Source organism: Meleagris gallopavo, chromosome 4 (genome assembly GCF_000146605.3).
Source record: "Meleagris gallopavo isolate NT-WF06-2002-E0010 breed Aviagen turkey brand Nicholas breeding stock chromosome 4, Turkey_5.1, whole genome shotgun sequence".
NCBI classification, from domain to species: domain Eukaryota; kingdom Metazoa; phylum Chordata; class Aves; order Galliformes; family Phasianidae; genus Meleagris; species Meleagris gallopavo.
The window spans coordinates 34,201,540-34,221,092 of NC_015014.2; the positions used below are offsets into that span (position 1 = coordinate 34,201,540).

A 19,553-nucleotide genomic window follows, 5' to 3' on the forward strand; every position below is an offset into this window, starting at 1 on the left:
TAATGTAATAACCAGAGCCACAAAACTAAGAAGATAGGATTGCGCTGAGGGATAAAATAAGTTGATCAAACAGGTTCTGCTAGTTAGCCTACCTGTCATAGTTGCTCTCTGAGTGGTTCTAGACTGTGGTCTGTGCTGAATAGGAAAACATCTTAATGGAGATTCCAAGCCCTGCTAGTAGTACTTCATAGGATTCCAGAGATGCAGAGGGAAATGATTATGTTGACAGAACTGTTATCACTGAATGTCACTGACATTTCAAGACAGGTCAGATGAAATGCTCTGCGTAGTCTGTCATTTTAGAGAAAACTTCCGGTTTTCACCAAGTGACAGAGGTATCTTTTAGGCATAACTATTGGTAATAAAGCAGGAGCTAATTTTTCTTGACAGTTTGATTACAGAATTGTGAGTTAGGAAAAGTATTTCTGTATTTTGTCAGACAAGCCATTCTACTATTTTACAATGGTAGAAGCTTGTAAAAGCAGCAGTACAGTAGACAAAACTAAGTGTGGTGAGTTCTGGAGCTTTTTAGCACAAGTTGCCACTTGTATGTATAGCTATATACAAGTTACCACTATATGAGATTTGACAGATAATCTAAATCAGTAATGAAAAATAAGATAATATTCTGTGATGCTGGAAAGTGTTCTAGGAACTCTTTGTTATAAATAAAAGGCAAAGAAAGGGAATTGAGACAGCAGAGCTAAATGAATTCCTAGAAAAATTCTCAGCATGAGTCAATACAGTATAAAGGGGCTAGCACAGTTTGGACAAACAGACTTGAAAAAGAATGCTTTACTGTCTTGAGGATCTTAGTTTGGAAGACTTCAGTGAACAAATGTTTGTACTTCAAGTCATATCTGTCCACGGCACCTGCATTCGGATCACAGATTCAGCATGTACAGGTTGTTGCAGAAAAAGCAGGATCTTGAATATTGATAATCTGGAGAATATTGTATTTGCTTCATAAGGAAAAGATCAAATAGCATGAAAAGCTTGCATATGAAAGATTATATTCTCATAGGAATTCTTTTCTCATTTTAGTTCTGAGTTTTGTTTTTGTTTTTTGTTTTTTTAGCTTTTGTGTAGTGTGGGTCTATATTTGTCAAGAACACTAGGTCTTGATAGAAGATAAACAGTCAGTATAGCTGGAGTGTGAGTAGCACCTTGGAATGAGGTTAGTTATACTAAAATTACTTGAACTCATTTTTTTTATTTCATTTTTAACTATAGTTATGCTCACAGGGATAAAATGACTACGTAAGAATCCAAATAGTTCACACCATCTCACAGATGAAGAACATTTCCTTACGTAAGGATGGCTTTTCTTAGCTACAAAAGAAATGTACCCAGTGATCACTCTATTAAATGAAAATGTCTGTGATAGATTTTTCCAACAAAATTTGATTTAGACTCCCAGGTGACTTGGAGTAGCAGTTTACCCGGGCAATAAGAGATCATTCCAATTAATTTGGAATAAATTATTTCTTTAAAAATTGATAAGTATGCTTTTTTTCTACTCTAGAACCCCAAGAATAGCTATTTCAGGTCTTGTCTATTTTGCCAAACTATTATTTTTTCACTGATTTCAATTTGCTAGAGTATTTTGCACATTTTTTTCATTGGTCTCCTGGGTCTCACATAATCATGTTAAGTTCTAGACATCATTTTCATAGCTATTGTCAGAGATTTAACTTTGATGGAAAAACAGACCAGGTGACAAAAGGCTGATTTCTCTTGCCCCAGTAGGCAGCTTTGTTAGGTGCAAAGTATCTTCCTTGGAAACTAGATACAATGGATACAGTGAATGCATTCAGGAAGATCTTTATCACAGAAGGTAATCAATGATTACTGCATTCTGGATGGATGATCAACCTATATCTGAATGACAGCAACCAAGTTCCCTCTGCAAGATGAAAATGATGAACTATAGTATTTGTTTTGGTGTTCCAATTTTATTTTTAATAAATTTAGGAAAATTAAATAGGAAAATCACTTCGGGCCTGAAGCAATTTGTCAAGTTCTGTGAAGTGACTGCACCTTGAAGTAGTTACAACCTTTTGGATTCAGGATTCATTTGTAATTCTCTTGGCTCTTTCACAGAAAATTATTCAATTTCTTTTATCACCCATGAAAGAAATAAAGCAAATGCATCAGTTATGTGCACTGTGCCAAAATGCCTCAGTCTTTACTCTAAGGAGGAGGAATTTAGTCTCTAAGACAACTCACTGATTATATTGCTATGGTGGTATCTATTGCAATGCAAATAACTTGAAAGCATGCTGCACAGCAGATATTTGATTTTTTTTAAATAATCAATAAACATTGCATAGTGATATACTATTGGGATAATCTATATAGTCTAATATTTGTCTATGCCTACCCCAACTTTATTCTGAAATTGTTGTAATCTTTGGCATTTTTCCATACCTTTAAATATTTGTAGAAAAGCAAGCTTTTCCTTCAATACAAATGTCTCAAATGTAAGAACTGAGATATGATTAACGTTGCCTTTAATTCTGATTATTGGTGGTGAAGTTCATAGACTGAAAATCTGGGTGTGAAAATCTCTAAACTCATAGCAGATCTGCATTTGATATTCATAAACTGATTTCTAACAAACTGTGAAATCAAGGCAACATTTAATCACCAGAATTCATCATTCCTTTACTAGATAGCAGTGGCCAATCATGGTGATACTTTCTATTATTTTTCCCTTCCTATTTAATATGTTAAAATAGATCTTTTGACATGCATACACTAAAAAGAATGCATAAACCTTTGGTCATAAATGAGATAGAGGGAAAATGGACAGAGGGAAGTGCAAATGGAGGAAGGTTATTCGATCCCATCACCGTAAAATATAAGATTATAAACAGAGGGGTAAGAATCTTCTATTCTTCTTCTCACAATCAAAAGAGAAGGAAAAGTGATGTGATAACAGAATTATTAAATTATCACACACTGTATTACTGTACTCTTTTTGTAAAACATTAAAAATAATACTGTACCAGAACACAAGATGTTTTAAGGCTACAAAACAAAAGGGAATGCCATACAGTGATTAACTTGCCTTTTTCTATTGCCCCTTCCGAGAAAAGGGAAGGCTTTTTCTACTGTAGCTATTAAAGGGAAAGATTCCTGGATGCCAATAAAAGGAAAGGCGGTTCAGAACTGTCCATTGCAGCCCTGGAACACTAGCAAGAACTGCTGACTGCTCAGGTGTCCATGTGGAAAGATTCAAAGTAATGCTGATTAAAAAAATGCAAAATGTTTATAAACTGGTGAGTGAAGGACACATTTATTGTAAGCATTTATAGCACTTAAGAGATGTGTATTAATAAGTAAAACTAAAATAAATGTAATATGATTGACTTTCTAAATCATTAAGACTTTTTTTTTTCATTTTAATCATGAGGCTTATGCAGGTTCAAATGAGAGTTAACATTAGCATCTGGTTACTGTTTACACTAAAGGGAAACAAAGGAAAAGGAAGTGGTTAAAACAACTGGACTGCTGCGGAATGACATTGTCTTTATAAAAGTTGAGGGTTACATTTGTCACTTTGCTTTTTATTGCCTTGTAATGGCTACTGCAGTTAGAGAATGAACCCAAGAGAAGATGGTAGGATGAAATAAATAATACCTGATTTATATATATATTTTGTTTCAATTCTTTCATTCTCTCCAATTTCTTAAACAGAAAACAAGCATTTCAGATTTTTAATTTGACTTATATATAGAAGGAAGATGTTACTAAGCTTATTTTGTTTTTTTCATCTGAAACATTTACAACTTAAACTTTATATAGTGAAGAAAACAACTTCTCTGAAATGCTGCCAGCTTTGCTGTAAATGCCATGGCTACTTTACAATATAACTTTCATTTTTTTTTATAAAGGGAATAAAATTAAAAATGCTGGAAATAATTTGTAGCAGGCATAAATTGGAATGCAGCATTTTGGTCCTTGGGTCTTGGAATGGACAGTTTATTTCCCCTAAGGAGGAACATTTGCTGCCATCTTCTGGACTTAAATATTTTACAATTTCCTAGGTGTTAGAGCACGAAGCCTTGCTTCCTTTTGGATAGAAGTTTAAAAACAAGTGCAAAATTGGTCTCAGTTTCTGACATTTCTATTTTTTATGGACAACAGAAGAGTTTAGTATTAAGGAAGGTTACTGATATTTTTTCTAAAATGAAATCAAGTAAATACTGAATTTATTGTACTTCTTGGAAATGGTGGCATTGTTTTTTTCTGAACATTTCCAAGTGAAAAGATAGCATCCAGATCCATATAATTTCCTTATCAAATCTTTCAAACCAAAATCCTCTGTCTTGTGGTTATTATTTCATCTCAAATGATTCAGCCGCCTGAATTGCAGTTTAACCAAGTGAACCCGTATGGCTCAACCACTTAAGAGTGAGAATAGGAAGAGGAAAAAAAAAAAAAAGCTTACAGATACCAAAAAATTCTAGACTCCTTTTCCTTTAAAAGTAGTACTGCTTTATGCTTTAGAACTGCTTTAAGACTGATCTTTGAATCTGAAGTGTCTCATACATCTATTCTTATCCTTGTCTATTTATGTCCAGGCCAAGTGGTCCAGTAATTTTAGGTAACACAGGTTCATCAGGAATGTGAGGCTCAATAGGAACACCTTATCTGTTTCCCAGTTCCTGCAGTGTCCTGCCCTCCCTGTCAGACCTGCAGGCTATATGTATCTCCATAGGCTGGAGAATACCTGTGAAGATAGTGAGGTGTATCATAGCTCTGGCACTTGCTGTGCAGCTGTATTTTCATTCACAAATGTTGTGTGTAGACATATGATGCATACCTGTGTGTCTTCACAACACTGGATCTGAATACAGGGCTCTACACGGTCACTTTTTAGGACTGAGGTGTGCTGCACATCACACCTGCTTCTTGACATAGCTCAAGACCTCCTGTGGGGCCAAAGCATCTTTGAAAGGGAAAACATCTGAACTGAATATATTGGGGCAAGAATAACTCCAGCAGAATGGAAGAAACCAGTAGGTGAAGGACTGAGGAAAGTCTGGCCAAAACAAAACAAGATAGTAATACTTGATGCGGAAGGAAAAACTGTACTCAGGACTGGCTTGGAGAGTGATGAGAGTAGGTATTGATGGCCAAGTTTCACAGGCCTTGATGAGAAACTTAAGGAGTAGAAAATTGACCTGTTTAGTTTGCAATTAGGCTATGAGGAGGAGGCCAGGCCAAGAAAAAATAGAATGATGAAATAGGGCCATGAAGGTACACCTGAGGAAAAGAACCTGTGTTTACTGCTGTGTACTTTCCTTCAGAACTCCAGAGAAATTTCTTCCCCAGAGGGATGGAGTGTGCCCTTCCTTGATCTCACTGATATCAGAAAAAACTTAAGAGCCCTACTGGAAACTGTGCCATCCTCCTGGTGCAGATTCACAGCCAGGTGTCAACAACTGGGGATGTGGACAGCCTGATCTGGTGGTTGGCGACCTTGCACATAGCAGGAGGTTGAAACTAGATGATAATTGTGGTCCTTTTCAACCCAGGCCATTTTAGGATTCTAGGATTTAAGTAGCATGATGACAGTTGGTGGTCCGAGCCATGCTGGAGGACCCTACAGGTAACAGTGATCTGTGTGATAGTATTTTGAGGTTTGGTTTGTTCTAAAAAAAACCTCTTGGGTCTTAAACACACAAAGTTACCTTGAAGCAATGGAATTAAATATGGAAGATAAGTCTTCAAAAGCTATGAAATGTAAACGTAATTGCCTAATGCATACATATCTTTATTAAATTTTAGCACCGCTGCCCCATCCAGTGCAGTTTTAACATTTCTTTTAGCAAATTGTATGATAATATAACAAAGGAATATATTGTGTGAAAGACATTTTCACTGGCTGGTCATTGAGGATTCCCTTTTCTGGAGTTCCACCTGGAGAACTGTAATCTGTGAACGTTCACAGACTGTTAAGGAGAACTATGCTTTTGCACAGTGACTAGTTCACATCCTATTGGCCTTGATGCTAAGTGTCTTGAACTCGGAAGCTAATGCTAAGGAGTACCCTAGTATCAGTGCCTCCATCTTCATTTACTCATTCATACAGTAGTGGAAAAACAAGTTACAGCTTCTGAATCAACTAAATGCTAACAAAAAAAGCTTTGTGGAAATAAGTCATTCAGCATGAAGAGCATACTTTGAAGAGCATGCGTTATATAAGGAATGGTGCTAAGAACAGAACAAGGTCAATACAAATTAGTGAAGGGCTGTTCATTAGGTGAGCGGTACCGTTGTGTGCCCTAAATTGAGTTGGAAATTCTATGAGAAAAACAATGGCAGGTGATACGTTACTTTTGCAGCAGTGTATCTTTCAATTGTCTGGAATTACCTTTTCAAGATGTCAGTCTCAAACCATATGAAAGAATCAAGGATTCTTGTTTGAAAACACTTTGACCTGATATACTGAATAACCTGCTCACAAAGCCTTCATCTACTTTGTCCATCTATAAACATGGTTCAGTAAGTTATTTTTCTCAGAGCTGTTTCCTCAGCCTAAGGGAGCATACAGTTACTGTTATAAAGTACCACTGCATAACTTTGTAATGGTTTCACATGCATTGAAATTAAAAACTGTTTGTCAAGATCGTTACAAGCAAGAATTTTTTCCTCTGAAAACTACAGAGTAACAAGAGAATTGATTACCATCTTTTATAAAAGTCCTTGCCTGCCTTACTCAAGGATGCCAACATTTAAACCATGGAAATATCACTATGTGGTTAGCCTTAGCTTGTAAAACAAGAGCTCAAATCTGTTTCTGTAGAGAGCCTTCCAATACGTTATTTCCTTAAGCTTCAGGATTACTTTTTAATCATTTGATAAAAATCCTAAAATTCTTCCTGGAGTAAGGCTCCAGCCTAAAAAGCACTTGTCAAACATAGCTTATGAATGATTCCAGCTCCTCCCAACTGTAATTACATGCAGAAGTAATGTTTATGATCAAATACAGTTCTTGTCATGGGTACTATGAACTTGTGAAGGTGGCACCAAGTAAATACCAGGCTCACATATTTTCCCAAGAAACATTTCTACCAGCAGTATGTTCAAAGATTCTGAATCCAGAGTTTTTTTAATATCTTGTCATCGAATTTCTTCTTTGTATAACATTTCTCATTCAAACTGAGCAGATTCATTTTACAATAACATTTTGCCAAGCTGTGTAATTAAGGTTTGCACTTGCCATGCTGAACTCACAAAACGATCAGTGGAATCCTGGACATTTAACTTCAGACAAAGTTGTATCGTTATATTTTGAAAAAGGTCATACTGGAAAAGTGGATCTTTTTATAACCAATCACTTTGCATTCTGCAAGCTAGGAAATCTGGATGAGGATCCTGGAAAAAGAGAGGAGAAAGATTTTGCGAATTGTTAGATGCAAAGATTGCTGCTGTTTCACTGGCATTTCCCTACCTCATGGTGTACAATTCCCTGTGGAGAGGCTGGAGCAGCAGGACACGTCGTAAAAATGGTCGCTTGCTGGTGTGTTGTCTTGGATACTTGCTAAACATTGCTCCTCCCAAATCATCTTGTGTTAAATTCTCTTTATAGTTGCTTCTCAGTGTTGAAGGGCACTTCACACTATCTTTTATCAAAGTTCACTTTAGCATTTTTGACTTGTGTATAGGAGCAATCTAGGATAATACATTTATACATATGTTGCCTCTCAGTGCAATACTCTATTGATAGGGTCTGTTTTTATAAAAAGCTCACTTTTCTGTTTTTTGCTGGGTTTGCTGCATTTCCATTCTTTCACAATCCCTATTTGTAAATAGAGGGAAAAAAACCATGCCCAGTGATATGAGCACTCTGTCATCCAAGAAGAACCTAGAAAATTTCAACAAAAGGCAGGAAATAGTCAGCCACCTCAGTGCAGACTTAAGCCCTTCTTACTTATTTTCTTCTCTTATACCTTCAGTATGTTTTGAACCTCTGACAGAACTGAACCTCTGCTTTTGTTCTGGAGTTTCTTCCTTACTGCACATCTCCAATTCTAGATTTTCTTTTCTTTTAAAATTACTGCTCTGTCACTGATCAGTAACTTACCAATATGAAATACATACCAGCCCTTCACTTCCTAATTGCTGTAGCCTGGAGATGCCTTAGCCTCTTAGTATTTCTTCAAGTACAAACACTGTGAATTCTGAACATTCATTTTTGGGTGAGTATTAACAGCCCTCTGCCAGAAAGGAAAAAAAAACCTTAATTGCTGCACGATTGCTATGGTGGCAGCAAAATGGGTCACAACAGTTTTAGGGCTGGCTTTGTGTCTCAACTCTTGAATGTCTCAGGAACTTTATTCTTGAATAAAAGCAGGTGTATTTTGGGTCAGTGCAATAGGACTTCAGACAAAAATGAATGGAAACTTCTTGGTCACTGATATTGTAATGGCAATGGCTTGATCTTGTAGTGAATTGTCTGCACATCTAGAAGAGAAATGAGCATTTCCTACTACGGGTATTAATATGAGTGTTTATAAAGTCCCAGTTCATAGACCAGGAGCTTTTGACACCAGGCAACTTGTCACTGGATGTTGTCACATCGTAGGACACTGACTAAATGACTTCTTCCACAAGAGTGCAGAAAGCAAAAGTTTAAGATGTACTTGTGAAAGATGGTATTGTTTACTCTGTAAATGTCTCTACAGAAAAAAAAAACAAAAAAAACACAAAAAAACGAACAAAACAACTTTGGCTATCTTTTTGTTTGTTTCATAGTATGTTCTCTTTTGCTGATCAGGATCTTAATAAGAGTAGTTCCCCTAGAGAAGGGAAGAGAAGCTTGACAGTTATATTTTCAGTAATCACATTTTGTTTACTTTTGTAACAAAAATTTAATTTCTTGTTTAAAAGCCACTCATCTCCAAAACAAAACTGTTAAATTCAGGTTTTATAAAGAGGTCTGGAACTGACTCAGAAACTGGAAGAATATAAACCCTTCATTAAAATGGCTGTTTTCAAGGAAAGGCTATCTCAAAACATGAAATCCAAACTGGTATGTTATAATACCTCTTGTATGGACTATAATTAAAAGCAATTAAATAGATTTTTTATTGTGAGTGCATTAGAAGCATTGTTATAAGGAATGGCCTAAAATTCACTGATAAATGTGCTCATATATGAAGCACAACCTTGCATCTTGGAAAATTATCATATTATATTAAGATGATTCTAATAGATTTTTTGTGGAAAAGAAAAAAAGCAAAAATTCCTTTCTCTTTTATGGAGAAATTTCAGATGTCTCCACTCCACTTTGCAAACAGTTCATTTTCTTTGCCTTTCAGCTTTGCTTGATGTTATCTTTTAACTCTCAGTTTGTACTCATGGCAATGAACAGCTCAACGTTCCTCTAAATTTAATCTGCATCTTGAGAGATTACACTTTGTGTAAAACTGTTAATTTAAGTAGGACAGTCTTCTGAAATATTAGTGAGAATTACAGACTTACCTGATTGATAAAAGCCTTGAAGCCAAGCTGGATCCAAGCGCAATGCATGTAGAATAGTGTATGTGTATAAAATTGAACTCAGACTCAGGCTTCGATTGGGGTTTTCAAAAGATAACTGAGTTAAGAGCACTATTGTCACTGTGGCTGTTGCTTTTATGATACTGATGCTTTAAAAAGTTATTCTGTCATTGCTACTGGCCATATGAAATACCTGTGTTTAAATAACAGCAAAAAGTCCAAATCTAACCAATAGCCAAATATTTAGCATATATTAATTTCCTTTCCTTCTGGCCAGAGTAGAGAGAAGGTAGGCTAATTGCTGTGTTTTATACAGGTACCACAGAAGCTGACTTCTAGTATATAGCTGTAAACGTGCAAATAATTTACACGATGTCCTAACTGAAATTTTGGTTTCTGCTGAAAATGAAAGGCATACATAAATATTTTACAAGCTGATAATTACACACTGCTGTCCTTCAGATGAATTCAGTTCTAGACAGATGTTTTAGGAGACTGAAATGCTCTGTTTTAATCACAGCTCTCCTCTAGTTCCCATTAACTTGACTTTTGTCTTTCTGGATTTTCTTTGGATGAGAGGTATCTCAGCTCTACCTTTTTTCACATGCTTATTATTAGAATAATACTGCTTATTATTTCTTACTTGGAAAGTGACACGCAGGCATATATTACGCTAGAAACTAGATTTCAGTAATTCACATATTTCACACAGGATGCTCTGGAGTGGTGAAAACCTCCACAAGTTACTGACCCGAGCTTGATGTGACCAGGACCATGCTGTGTAAGACTCTGTATCTTGTTAGTAGACATGTTCATCAACCTCAAAACTGTAGTGAAAGTACAAAACTGCTAAAAATCTCCTCATTAGGGAAACACTTGTGTGGTGAACAGGTACAGAAATGTGGTTATAATTTAAAGTTAGAGTTTAAAGGAGTGGGCTAAGTAAAGATATATAAGGCAACATGAGGTTCTCTGAAAGGAGTTAGATTTCTGTGTAGCTCTCCAGTAGCACTTTGTTACCTTTGACAGGGTATCTTTATTCCAAGGGAGGTGGGACAGAAGGAAAGGAGGAAACTGAGAAAATGAATGGAAAGGGAAGGAAGGAGGGGAAAAGAAGGGGAGAGGGAAGAAAAAGGGGAAGTGGGGAAAGGGCAAGAATTGCATAGAAACAGAATTGCTAGAAAATGGATTTCCTCTAAAATGCTGTCTGTCTGTATATATAAGTGGAATAAGGGGGGGAAAAAAAAAAAGAAAGAGAAACCCAAACAGGCAGAGAAGAAAGGGTCAAGTTTAATGATGGAAGAATAATACAGATACTATAGTGGAAAATAGAAGGGAGATCTCCAGAGGATTAAAATATTGCTACTCTTATTTCCTGGAAAATGCAGTATAATTCTTAGTTGAGTTTTCCAAACTGTTTTTCTTAAGATTTCCCATCACTGTTCTGAATTTTAAGAGGGAGGTGGATCACTTGGTCATTTTCTTTTAATGCAGTTAGTATTCCAATCCAGAAGTGGGAGTGGAATTTTGAAGGTCCAAAATTAAAAGGAGTGATTTCTATTGACTTGATTCCGATCTGCCTTCTGTATTTACAATGAATTTATTAGTTTCAAACTTTATTGCATTTTCAGTATTTCAGTACAGACTGAATGTAGTTGATTCTGTTCATACTTGGGAACACCTTCTTCATCTAAATAGATAATTACAATAAAAGTGTATGAACCATTACAATATATAAATCATCATTTGTGTCTGTAGCTAGCTGGATGGTAGCTTAAAAGTAAATATACCAACAGATTCTGCCACCTTTATTCGCTTATCAATATTTTAATCTTTGGTGTTGCACTTGGGATGAATTTTGATAACCTGAGCTATGTGAAACATTTTGTCTGAAACATTTTGTTTCAGACAGCTCTATGGATGTAAACAAGTCTCCTTACAGAACAGCATGCTAAACTGTTCAAATATAGCCCCTGGACCTTAGCAAGACTGTGTATTTTTTGCAGTATCGTGCAGTAGGTTTCAAGGCCACGGACTACTGTAGCAGTATTTCAATCCTTATGCCCAATACAAGTAAAAGTGAAAGTATAAGACCAAAGTAAAAAGAGTGGGAAAAAGCACTGTAAAGCCCAAAGTGAAATTAAGAAAATGTGTATGAGACCGATAGGAAGACAAGGTGATATTTATGATTCAATGTTAAATGCTGATTTTTGAGGCATACACTACTCTGGTTGCAAGACTTTCAATTATACGTATCCCTTCATTTCTCAGTTGCTACGATTTCACAAGAAACTATTGCATTACATTGCAGCTGCAAAACCCAAAAACCCATCTCACCTCTCTAAGTCAGTATTTTTGATTTTCTAGTTTTTGTTACTTCTGGATTTTAGGCAAATTTTTGTCCAAATATATGTCTGCACTTAGGATGTCAAATTTCCCCAAAATGGGAAATCTTTAACAATTTTTCCCAGCTGTCATTCCATCTACTTTAAATTAGTCTTCCACAGAATACTCTTGCATCTCTTATAGCACATTCTCTGTGAAATCACAGAGGCAATTGATGATTTTGGATCACAGCTGATCCACTTAACTTGCAAACAAAGCCTCTGACCGATTGATCAGATTCCTATGGAAGGACCTTTGAGCCAAGACAGATTGTGACTGAAGTCGGTGGGACTCCATGCATACCCAAAGGTATATCCTGCTGTATTCTGCTAGTGATCAGTCAGAGTCTAATACTTCACCTATTTTAGACTATGTATGTTAGTAATACATGTTATTATTAATAGCATTTAATAAGGCACTTAAAAAACAAGTCCTCAAATCCCTAGGTCATTTGGACATAATTAGGGTGGGGGATAGAAATAAAGCTCTTCTCTATTAGTTTGATAAACCAGGAGTACTGCTTACTGTTGTTTCTGTTGTAGTCAACTTAAAGCAAAAACCTAGTGTCCTGCTTACTTAACACAATGGTGTCTATTTATTGCAGGATTTTATGTGTATAAAGCATCTGATAATGTGCATAAATATGCTAAAATTTGTATCTATTTTGATTCCTTAAAAAAGTTCAAGTATTTTGGACCCAGATTTGAGGTGATACATCTGAAGATATTACGTAAGCTAAGGAATACTCTTGACACTCTTTGTGTGCCCAGCTACTACTGCAAACAATAATGCATTGCAAGCAAGGTGGACACTAAGTTTTAGCTATAATATTTACTCTTCAATAACAGATGGCTTCCACACCTGTGCAATGACGCCAGCTTTCTTTGCTGAAAATTTTGGCCTCGGAGCAGTAAACAAAGAGGATGTAGTGGATTCTGGCTTAGAAAATGCAGAATAGCCTGTCGGTGTATATGATTCATTTACTGGGGTGGAGGCATTTGATTGGAACGACGGTTGCGAACTGTAGGCTGGCACAGAGTACACTGAAGATGCCCGGACGTTTGTAGGAGATGCAGAACCAGGCAGTCGTAAGGATGTAGCTTGCTTTGAAGTGGGCAACTTCGGTATTTGTTTAATACCTAGGCTTTCCTTATTACTAGGAGGTTGAAAAGTAAATAATGATGCATCAAGTTGATAAGGTTGATGTTTCATAATATCCAAAGCATTGAGACCTTTCTTAGGTTTTCTTTTGGTATTTTTAGTAGCAGCAGTGGACTTAGGGAAAGGCTTGGTAGCAGCAGGAGGATAAGATGGACTGTGTATGGGATTATAAGCAACAGGTGGAGGTGCTCGGACATTAGATGAATATTTCCAAGAAGCTGGTAAAGATGGAGTTGGAGATGAGGCTCGTGCCATGTTTGCTTGCACAGTCTCTGAATCAACCACATATTTCTCCATTCGAGAGTGTCTTCTGGCAAATAATTGTGCTCCTTTTCCCCTCATCTCTGGCGGCATCTCAAAGGGTTTTGTTTCGCCAGCACTTGGAGTGGTTGGTGTCTTGGCTGGGTGGTTTGGACTCGCTAGGGTTGCCTGAGGCCCTTTGAAGGGACCGGATAGGTTGAGAGTATTTGGAGGATTGGCAGAGGGAGAATGAGGGTACTGTGGGGATTTGAGTGGTGCAGGGTATGCTGCCTGCAGTGAAGCTGGAGCTGGGAAAGAAGGAGCCTTGTTAGAAGCCACAGCTGGTGACCAAACTGGTGAAACTGGGGTACCAGCAGCAGGAGAGACCTTGAGTGAAGGCTTTGGAGCAGTAGGAGGAGGGGCCTTTTGCTTAGACGCTTGACTCTGCATGAAGTTGCAAGCTTCTGCTCCCAAACTGAGGTAGTCTTCTTCGGGTCCTGACTCAAAACCAGCTCCAGAACCTTTTTTGCCTTCTGCATTGTGTACAAGGGACAACAGGGCAGGATTCGGACTTACTTTGGGTGCTTCTTTGAAAGAGAACATAGGCTTTGATGTGCTCCTTCTCTTTGCCTCTTGCAGTATCCCAGTTCTTTTGGCTGGCACTGCAATCCTCTCATCTCTGGATGCTATGCGTTCGGTTGGCTCTGTGTGTGACCAGAGAATTGGCGCTGCTTTGCTTGCTGCGGGAGCTGATAGAGGTCTGTATAAAGCCTCTGGTGGTGGGCTGATAGAGCAGTAGGGAGGTGGTGCTGGTAAATCTGAAAGAGGACTAGTGACATTTCTTGTGGGTGAAAATGGTGCAGCTGCTCGGTTTTGAACCCCAAAAGGGAAGGGTTTAGCTGTTCTGTTCAAAGATGCTGCTTTTTGAGCTTCAGAAGACTGAAAAGAGAGGCTTGTGTCTGGTGCTACGCCAAACCCATTCTGTTGTACAATTTTACCATCATTCTGGCTCACATCTGCATAGCTTTTGCTTATGCAGGGTTGCTGTCTTAACATTTCTTCCTCTTTTGTTTGATAGGCTGAAGAGCTTACTTTCTGGAAGTTCTCTGACACGGTGACTTCCCTTTGTTCCTCTGCATGCACTGTGCGTGCCTTCATCTCCTCTTGCTCAGCAGTAATCTGATCCATCCTCTGCCGTCTCCTGGCAAACATGAGGGCCCCTTTACCTGTTGTCTCTGGAAGCGTCTGCATCTCGTCTCCACTTTTTGTCTTCTTTTCAACCTCAAGTAGACCACTGTCCCAATCAAATGTCACAATCTTCTTGTCGTTGTCAATATCAGAGAAGAAATCTTCATCTATTTCTGACTCACTTGTTGCAAGCAAACTCACTTCAAAAGTATTTTCTTTGTCCCCCTCTTCGACTTCACCTTCTTCACCCTCGTCTTCGTCACGTTCCAGCTCCCCAGTCCCGTAGCTGACTAAAGTATATTTCCTCGCCCTTTGCCGACGCTTCTTGAACATCAACACCCCCTTGGAATTGGGGTTGGGAGCTGCCGTCAGCAGCAATGCAATACTTTTACATTTAGATTTGGCTTCTTTAACCTGCTTCTCTGACAGGCTCTCACTTCGCCGGAGTCCTGTGGAAAGAATCAACATGCACATTTAATTGCATGCAGCCCACAAAAATACAAGGGGTTTGTCAGCAAGTGGTTATGCATGTCTGTAGTGGAATTTGCATATTGCCTCTCTCCCTAATATTAAAACATTTCTTTTCCTGTGCATGGAGGAGTTGTTATGCATAAGCTTTGCCCGCAGTAACAACTGTGGTATAAATTCCATATCCAGCATTCCTTCCTTAGGGCCACACCCAGACAAGCTCAAAGGCTACATCACTTTCTTTACTTCAACAGGAACGATAGGTGTGTCTTCTAATTTCCTCAATTTTCATTCCCAGCAGTCATCTTAGCAGCAATAGGTAGGCAGTATTTTCTCATTTACTCAATTTCTATGATCTGGTATGTAGCAAGTGTTTGACCACAGTTCCTAGGCTTACAACAGATTCCCAGCTAGCCAGGACCTGGCTGTCTAACATTTGAGAGTAAATAAAACAGTGTATTGTGTCTGACAGTAGTAGCAGTTTCTACCATTTAAGAGTTTATAGAGGCATTATAGAAGCTGTGTAGTTGATAAAAATAGGTATATTTATATGGATTAGCTATTTAAAAGCAAGTATATATCCCTGGAAATATACAAAGATATTATTACTTTTCAGCTCCCTCCAAGACAGTGGAAGCGCAAACATAATCCCAAATTGTATAGGATATAAAATATTCAGAACATTTATTTTTAAAATGTGGCAAGAATGAATACACATTTAAGAACTGAATGGAGGAGGCTTCTACCAAAATAAAATATATTTCTTAAAGCATAAATTATTGGTTTTTATCAAGCTGTGGGGAACGGGAGTATCTGCAGCTATAAAGCTGATAGATGCACTGTACATCAGTATGACCACCTCACTAGCTTATCTCTTTTAAAAAGCTAGATTTTAAAATAAAAAGCTAACTCTGCCTAGATCAATGGCTCCCTTCCATTATTTTCAAAAGGAAAAGGTGTGCCTCTGATTTGTGAAAATAAACCAGTTAATCATTATCTTCTGCTAGCACAAATAAAGCAAACTTGTTAAAGAAAGCACTGTGATGTATTTTCTATTAATGATTCTTTCAGCTATGTCAGAGGATGAAGCCTGATACTTCTCCTATTAAAGACACTTGGAGTTTTGCCATTATGCCAGATGACAGCATGACTAGACCAATGGTTCTCACAACCATAAGAGCAAATGGTTCTAACAACATAAGAGCAAAAAGAGCGCAGTGCCTTTACCAGCAATTTGTAGTATTTTATTTTGAGAGGTTCAAATCACCAAATCCTTGGCTCAGTTCTTTGACAAGTCAAATGCTTACATTGCTTACCGGAGACAGTCTTGAAATTATGGCCTGTATCTTTATAGTGACTCTGCAAACAGATACGGTCGCCCTTCAGCATTTAAGTTCCATGCTTTCAAATAAGCTGCTTTTGCATAAGCAGTAGGGAGTGTTTTTCTAGGAGGGGAATTCAACATGAACCCATAGTATTGTGGAAAGCAAAAATTGAAACTTTTCATTTTGCTAGTGTATCTTTTCTTAACTCATCTGCAGTTACTTAATCAATAGATTTAGAAGCTTCCAGAAGAAATATTAATCAGATAAATATAGTCTAATTATTATTTACAGATAAAATTTATGTTAAGGAAATAAAGCACCTGTAATAAATATTCTTTTGTAGTTTAGACTGAAATGCTGCATTGTAACTTTTAATTTGACCAAAAGAAAAAAAGTCTTATATGCACGGTACTTGCTGCATGCAGACTATTCCTCTGTGCTTAGCAATGTGGTAATTCTAATGTGTAAATCACATTTTAAAAATAATAATAAAAACAAATATTTTGATAGATTACATCAACTCCTAAAAATAATGGCGTGCCAATAAGTTAAAAAGAATTAAGAGTGTCATAGTTGTGATGGGAAAAAGGCAAAGTATACATCTTACTTGAAAGAAGACTGTCGTGTAATATGTAGTTCGTTCTATATACTCGCCTTATTAGAAGGGCAATAAAATTCTGAGATATACAGGCACAGTCCCACAGATGGTTCTAACTTCGCAGCCAAAATGTAAAGTATGTGCACTCTTCTTATACGCTCTATTTAAAATGTTAAAATATGTGGATTGGAAGCAGACACTTAGGCATAAGTAACTGCTTAATCCACTTGCAAATAAGATACAAATGGTTATCATGCTAAAAATATGCTTACAGTGGAATTAGCGAAGGGTTAGCAGACTAATTCCAACGCTGCATATGAAATAGTTTGTTGCTACAGTATATCATTGCACGCATTCAAGCAGCTTTGCCATACTGTTACTAAATCCCAGGTCAGGATTCTTAACATTGTTGGAAAAAACAACCCACTAATAAAAAGGTATCAAATTAATAAAATAATAAATTAATTTTACGTATCTATACTTGGTAAACTGACACTGGATTCAGTTTCAAATTTGCTTTCATGTAAACTTCTTGGACGGATTTTGTAATTGACCTCTGGGTATGGGAGTCAGAAGAAATAGTAAGTTCATTTTACAGTCTAGAGAAGTCCGACAAAGCTGAAAGGATCATGTAACAGTTATACACATGCTAGTGTCTGTCAAAATCTCGTCTGCAGGCAACATCAAGCTTTACTAATAGCCTTTTTTTATTTTCAACTTTTAAGAGCAATACCATGGCTTTGATTTTAGATGATGCAAATGATAGCACAAAATTTTTGCTGTAAACAGAAATCCACAGGATTCACTTAGACGTGTGCAAGCAACCTGGTTTATTGGTGTTTTCTTTTTTTTGTTTTTGTTTTTTTTGTGTTTTTATTCTTTGTTAATATTCCACAGATTGCCTCTTAGTGTGTATGTGAGAACCAGCAGAATTTTAGCCCTTTCTGGAAATAAAAGTATTTTTAGTTGGACAAAGTCATTAAATGATTTCAGAGTGGAAGTCTACTAAACAAAGTTATTCAGCACAGTTAAGGCATGGCTTTATTCTTGGCTCATTACCAGGAACATTGCATTACCCTGAAAAATTATATAAAGCAAGAATTGTTTAGAAGACAGAGAGAGAAAGTTAGAACGCTGCAGACAAAACTCCTTTTTCTAATGCAATCTAAAATTCTGAGATGATGTTTCAAGTTACAAAGTATATCCTCAGGCAATGCAAATGATTAGATGGGACGTACTTACTTGCGTGCCTTGCCCTGTGCTTGAGAGGTCTGTGATCCCTTTCCGAGTGCTGGTTGTCTTCTCCCTGCTCTGTGCCTTCTGATGAGATTGCAAAGGAGGGGAGAGAAGGAGGTGCTTCTGACTGCCCTCCTTCCACTTGAGAATCAACACACCCCCTTTCAGCTAGAGACTTGGGTGCTTCTTTTTCTCTGTCTGAACAGTCTAGGATCACCTCCACCCTGGGGATAGATGGAGCTGCACTTTGGATCATCTTGACCTCTTTGCTACTAGAAAACTGGACTACTTTGCTTGACCACTGGATGTTGCCCTCTTTCACACTCAGGGGAATTGTGATTACTGGGTTGGTCCCGTCTTCTTGTACACTGGGTCCTCTTCCTGAAGGGGTGCTTTTTTCTGCCCCTAAGAGAGTCACAGAAGGAGCGTTGGTGCTCTTGTGACCATCATTTGAGAGGGATAACTGCAGCTCAACCATATTGCCTGGCCTTCTTTCTTCTATCTTCCCTCTGAAAGCAGATTCATCAGTCACAAGCGCTTTGGAGGTGCCTATCACTTTAGGAGAAATTCTGTGACTTTGTGTGGTCTCTTGTTTCATTTCAGAAAAGTGTATGTTGCTTTCTCCTGCTCCCTGATGAGTCTCACTGTATATCTCTGTGATGCACAAATTTCCATGGGGTATCTCTTTGGCTGTATTAATCTGCAGTGTAGTGCTCTCCCTATAGTCCTCATTTTTTATGTTATCGTGCTTTCCGTTTTCTCTTTCAGCACTCAAAGTTTCATTTATTTCACTGGAGGATCTGCACATACATAAACAAGTAATTCAAGATATTAAGCTGCTGTAAGTACAGTAATTGTAAACACAATTGCAAAGAAAAACAATTTCTGTATAGTATTTTCCCCCCACTGTTACTTGTACCTGCTAGCAGGACCATTTAAGGAGAAGAATTTTCCCAGAATGCAGAAGTCTCAAAACATCTATGAATATTTTCAGTTCAGTGAGAGCGAAATTGAAATGTTTTCTCAGACACATTTCTATTATAATGATTCTACGGAGACTTCTAGGACAATGCTTCTTCATATTTCACATGTGCATGAGAAAATTAACTTTGCATGACACCAGAACAGTGCCTAATTTTTGGCACTGTGGCTACTACCCCAGCTGTTTTAGGCACCACACTCACACATAGTTGCTGTTTCAAATAGTTTACTCTCTAAGGAATAAACTACTGGATGAGAATAAGAAGGAGAGACAGAGAAACCGGGGGGGTGGAGAGGGGGGGAAGAGGGAAAGGAATGGATACTTAAAATACACATTCAAAGAATTCCTGTGAGGATCGTAATCCAAATATACAATGGAATAATTAAAACATTCTGGCCCTATTTTGATGGTCCAACAAGAAAAGTTAGTGAAGCCATGCAACATTTTCTAGTTA

General features: G+C 37.5%; 1 protein-coding gene and 1 long non-coding RNA gene across 4 annotated transcripts in view; one reads left to right on the forward strand and one right to left on the reverse strand.

Moving 5' to 3' along the window:
* LOC109367304 overlaps positions 1 to 19,553 on the forward strand; it is a 127,870-nt gene that overhangs the window by 46,851 nt on the left and 61,466 nt on the right. Inside the window, exon 1 of one of the 2 annotated variants that reach the window (XR_004159602.1) lies at positions 18,877 to 18,958. The exons of the other annotated variant lie outside the window; for it this stretch is intronic. This is a non-coding gene — a long non-coding RNA (uncharacterized LOC109367304). Of the gene's footprint in view, positions 1 to 18,876; positions 18,959 to 19,553 lie in introns of those variants that run through there. 2 annotated transcript variants of the gene reach the window in all.
* Positions 1 to 19,553, reverse strand: part of SYNPO2 (synaptopodin 2) — an 87,004-nt gene that overhangs the window by 5,977 nt on the left and 61,474 nt on the right. Inside the window, exons 3-5 of one of the 2 annotated variants that reach the window (XM_010709951.3) lie at positions 18,124 to 18,917; positions 12,763 to 14,939; positions 1,028 to 7,389 (exon numbers count right to left, since the gene is read on the reverse strand). In XM_010709951.3, coding sequence (XP_010708253.1) covers positions 7,339 to 7,389; positions 12,763 to 14,939; positions 18,124 to 18,917 — 3,022 coding nt within the window. In that variant the 3' untranslated portion in view covers positions 1,028 to 7,338. Of the gene's footprint in view, positions 1 to 1,027; positions 7,390 to 12,762; positions 14,940 to 18,123; positions 18,918 to 19,553 lie in introns of those variants that run through there. The other variant, XM_003205714.4, reaches the window with a different exon arrangement.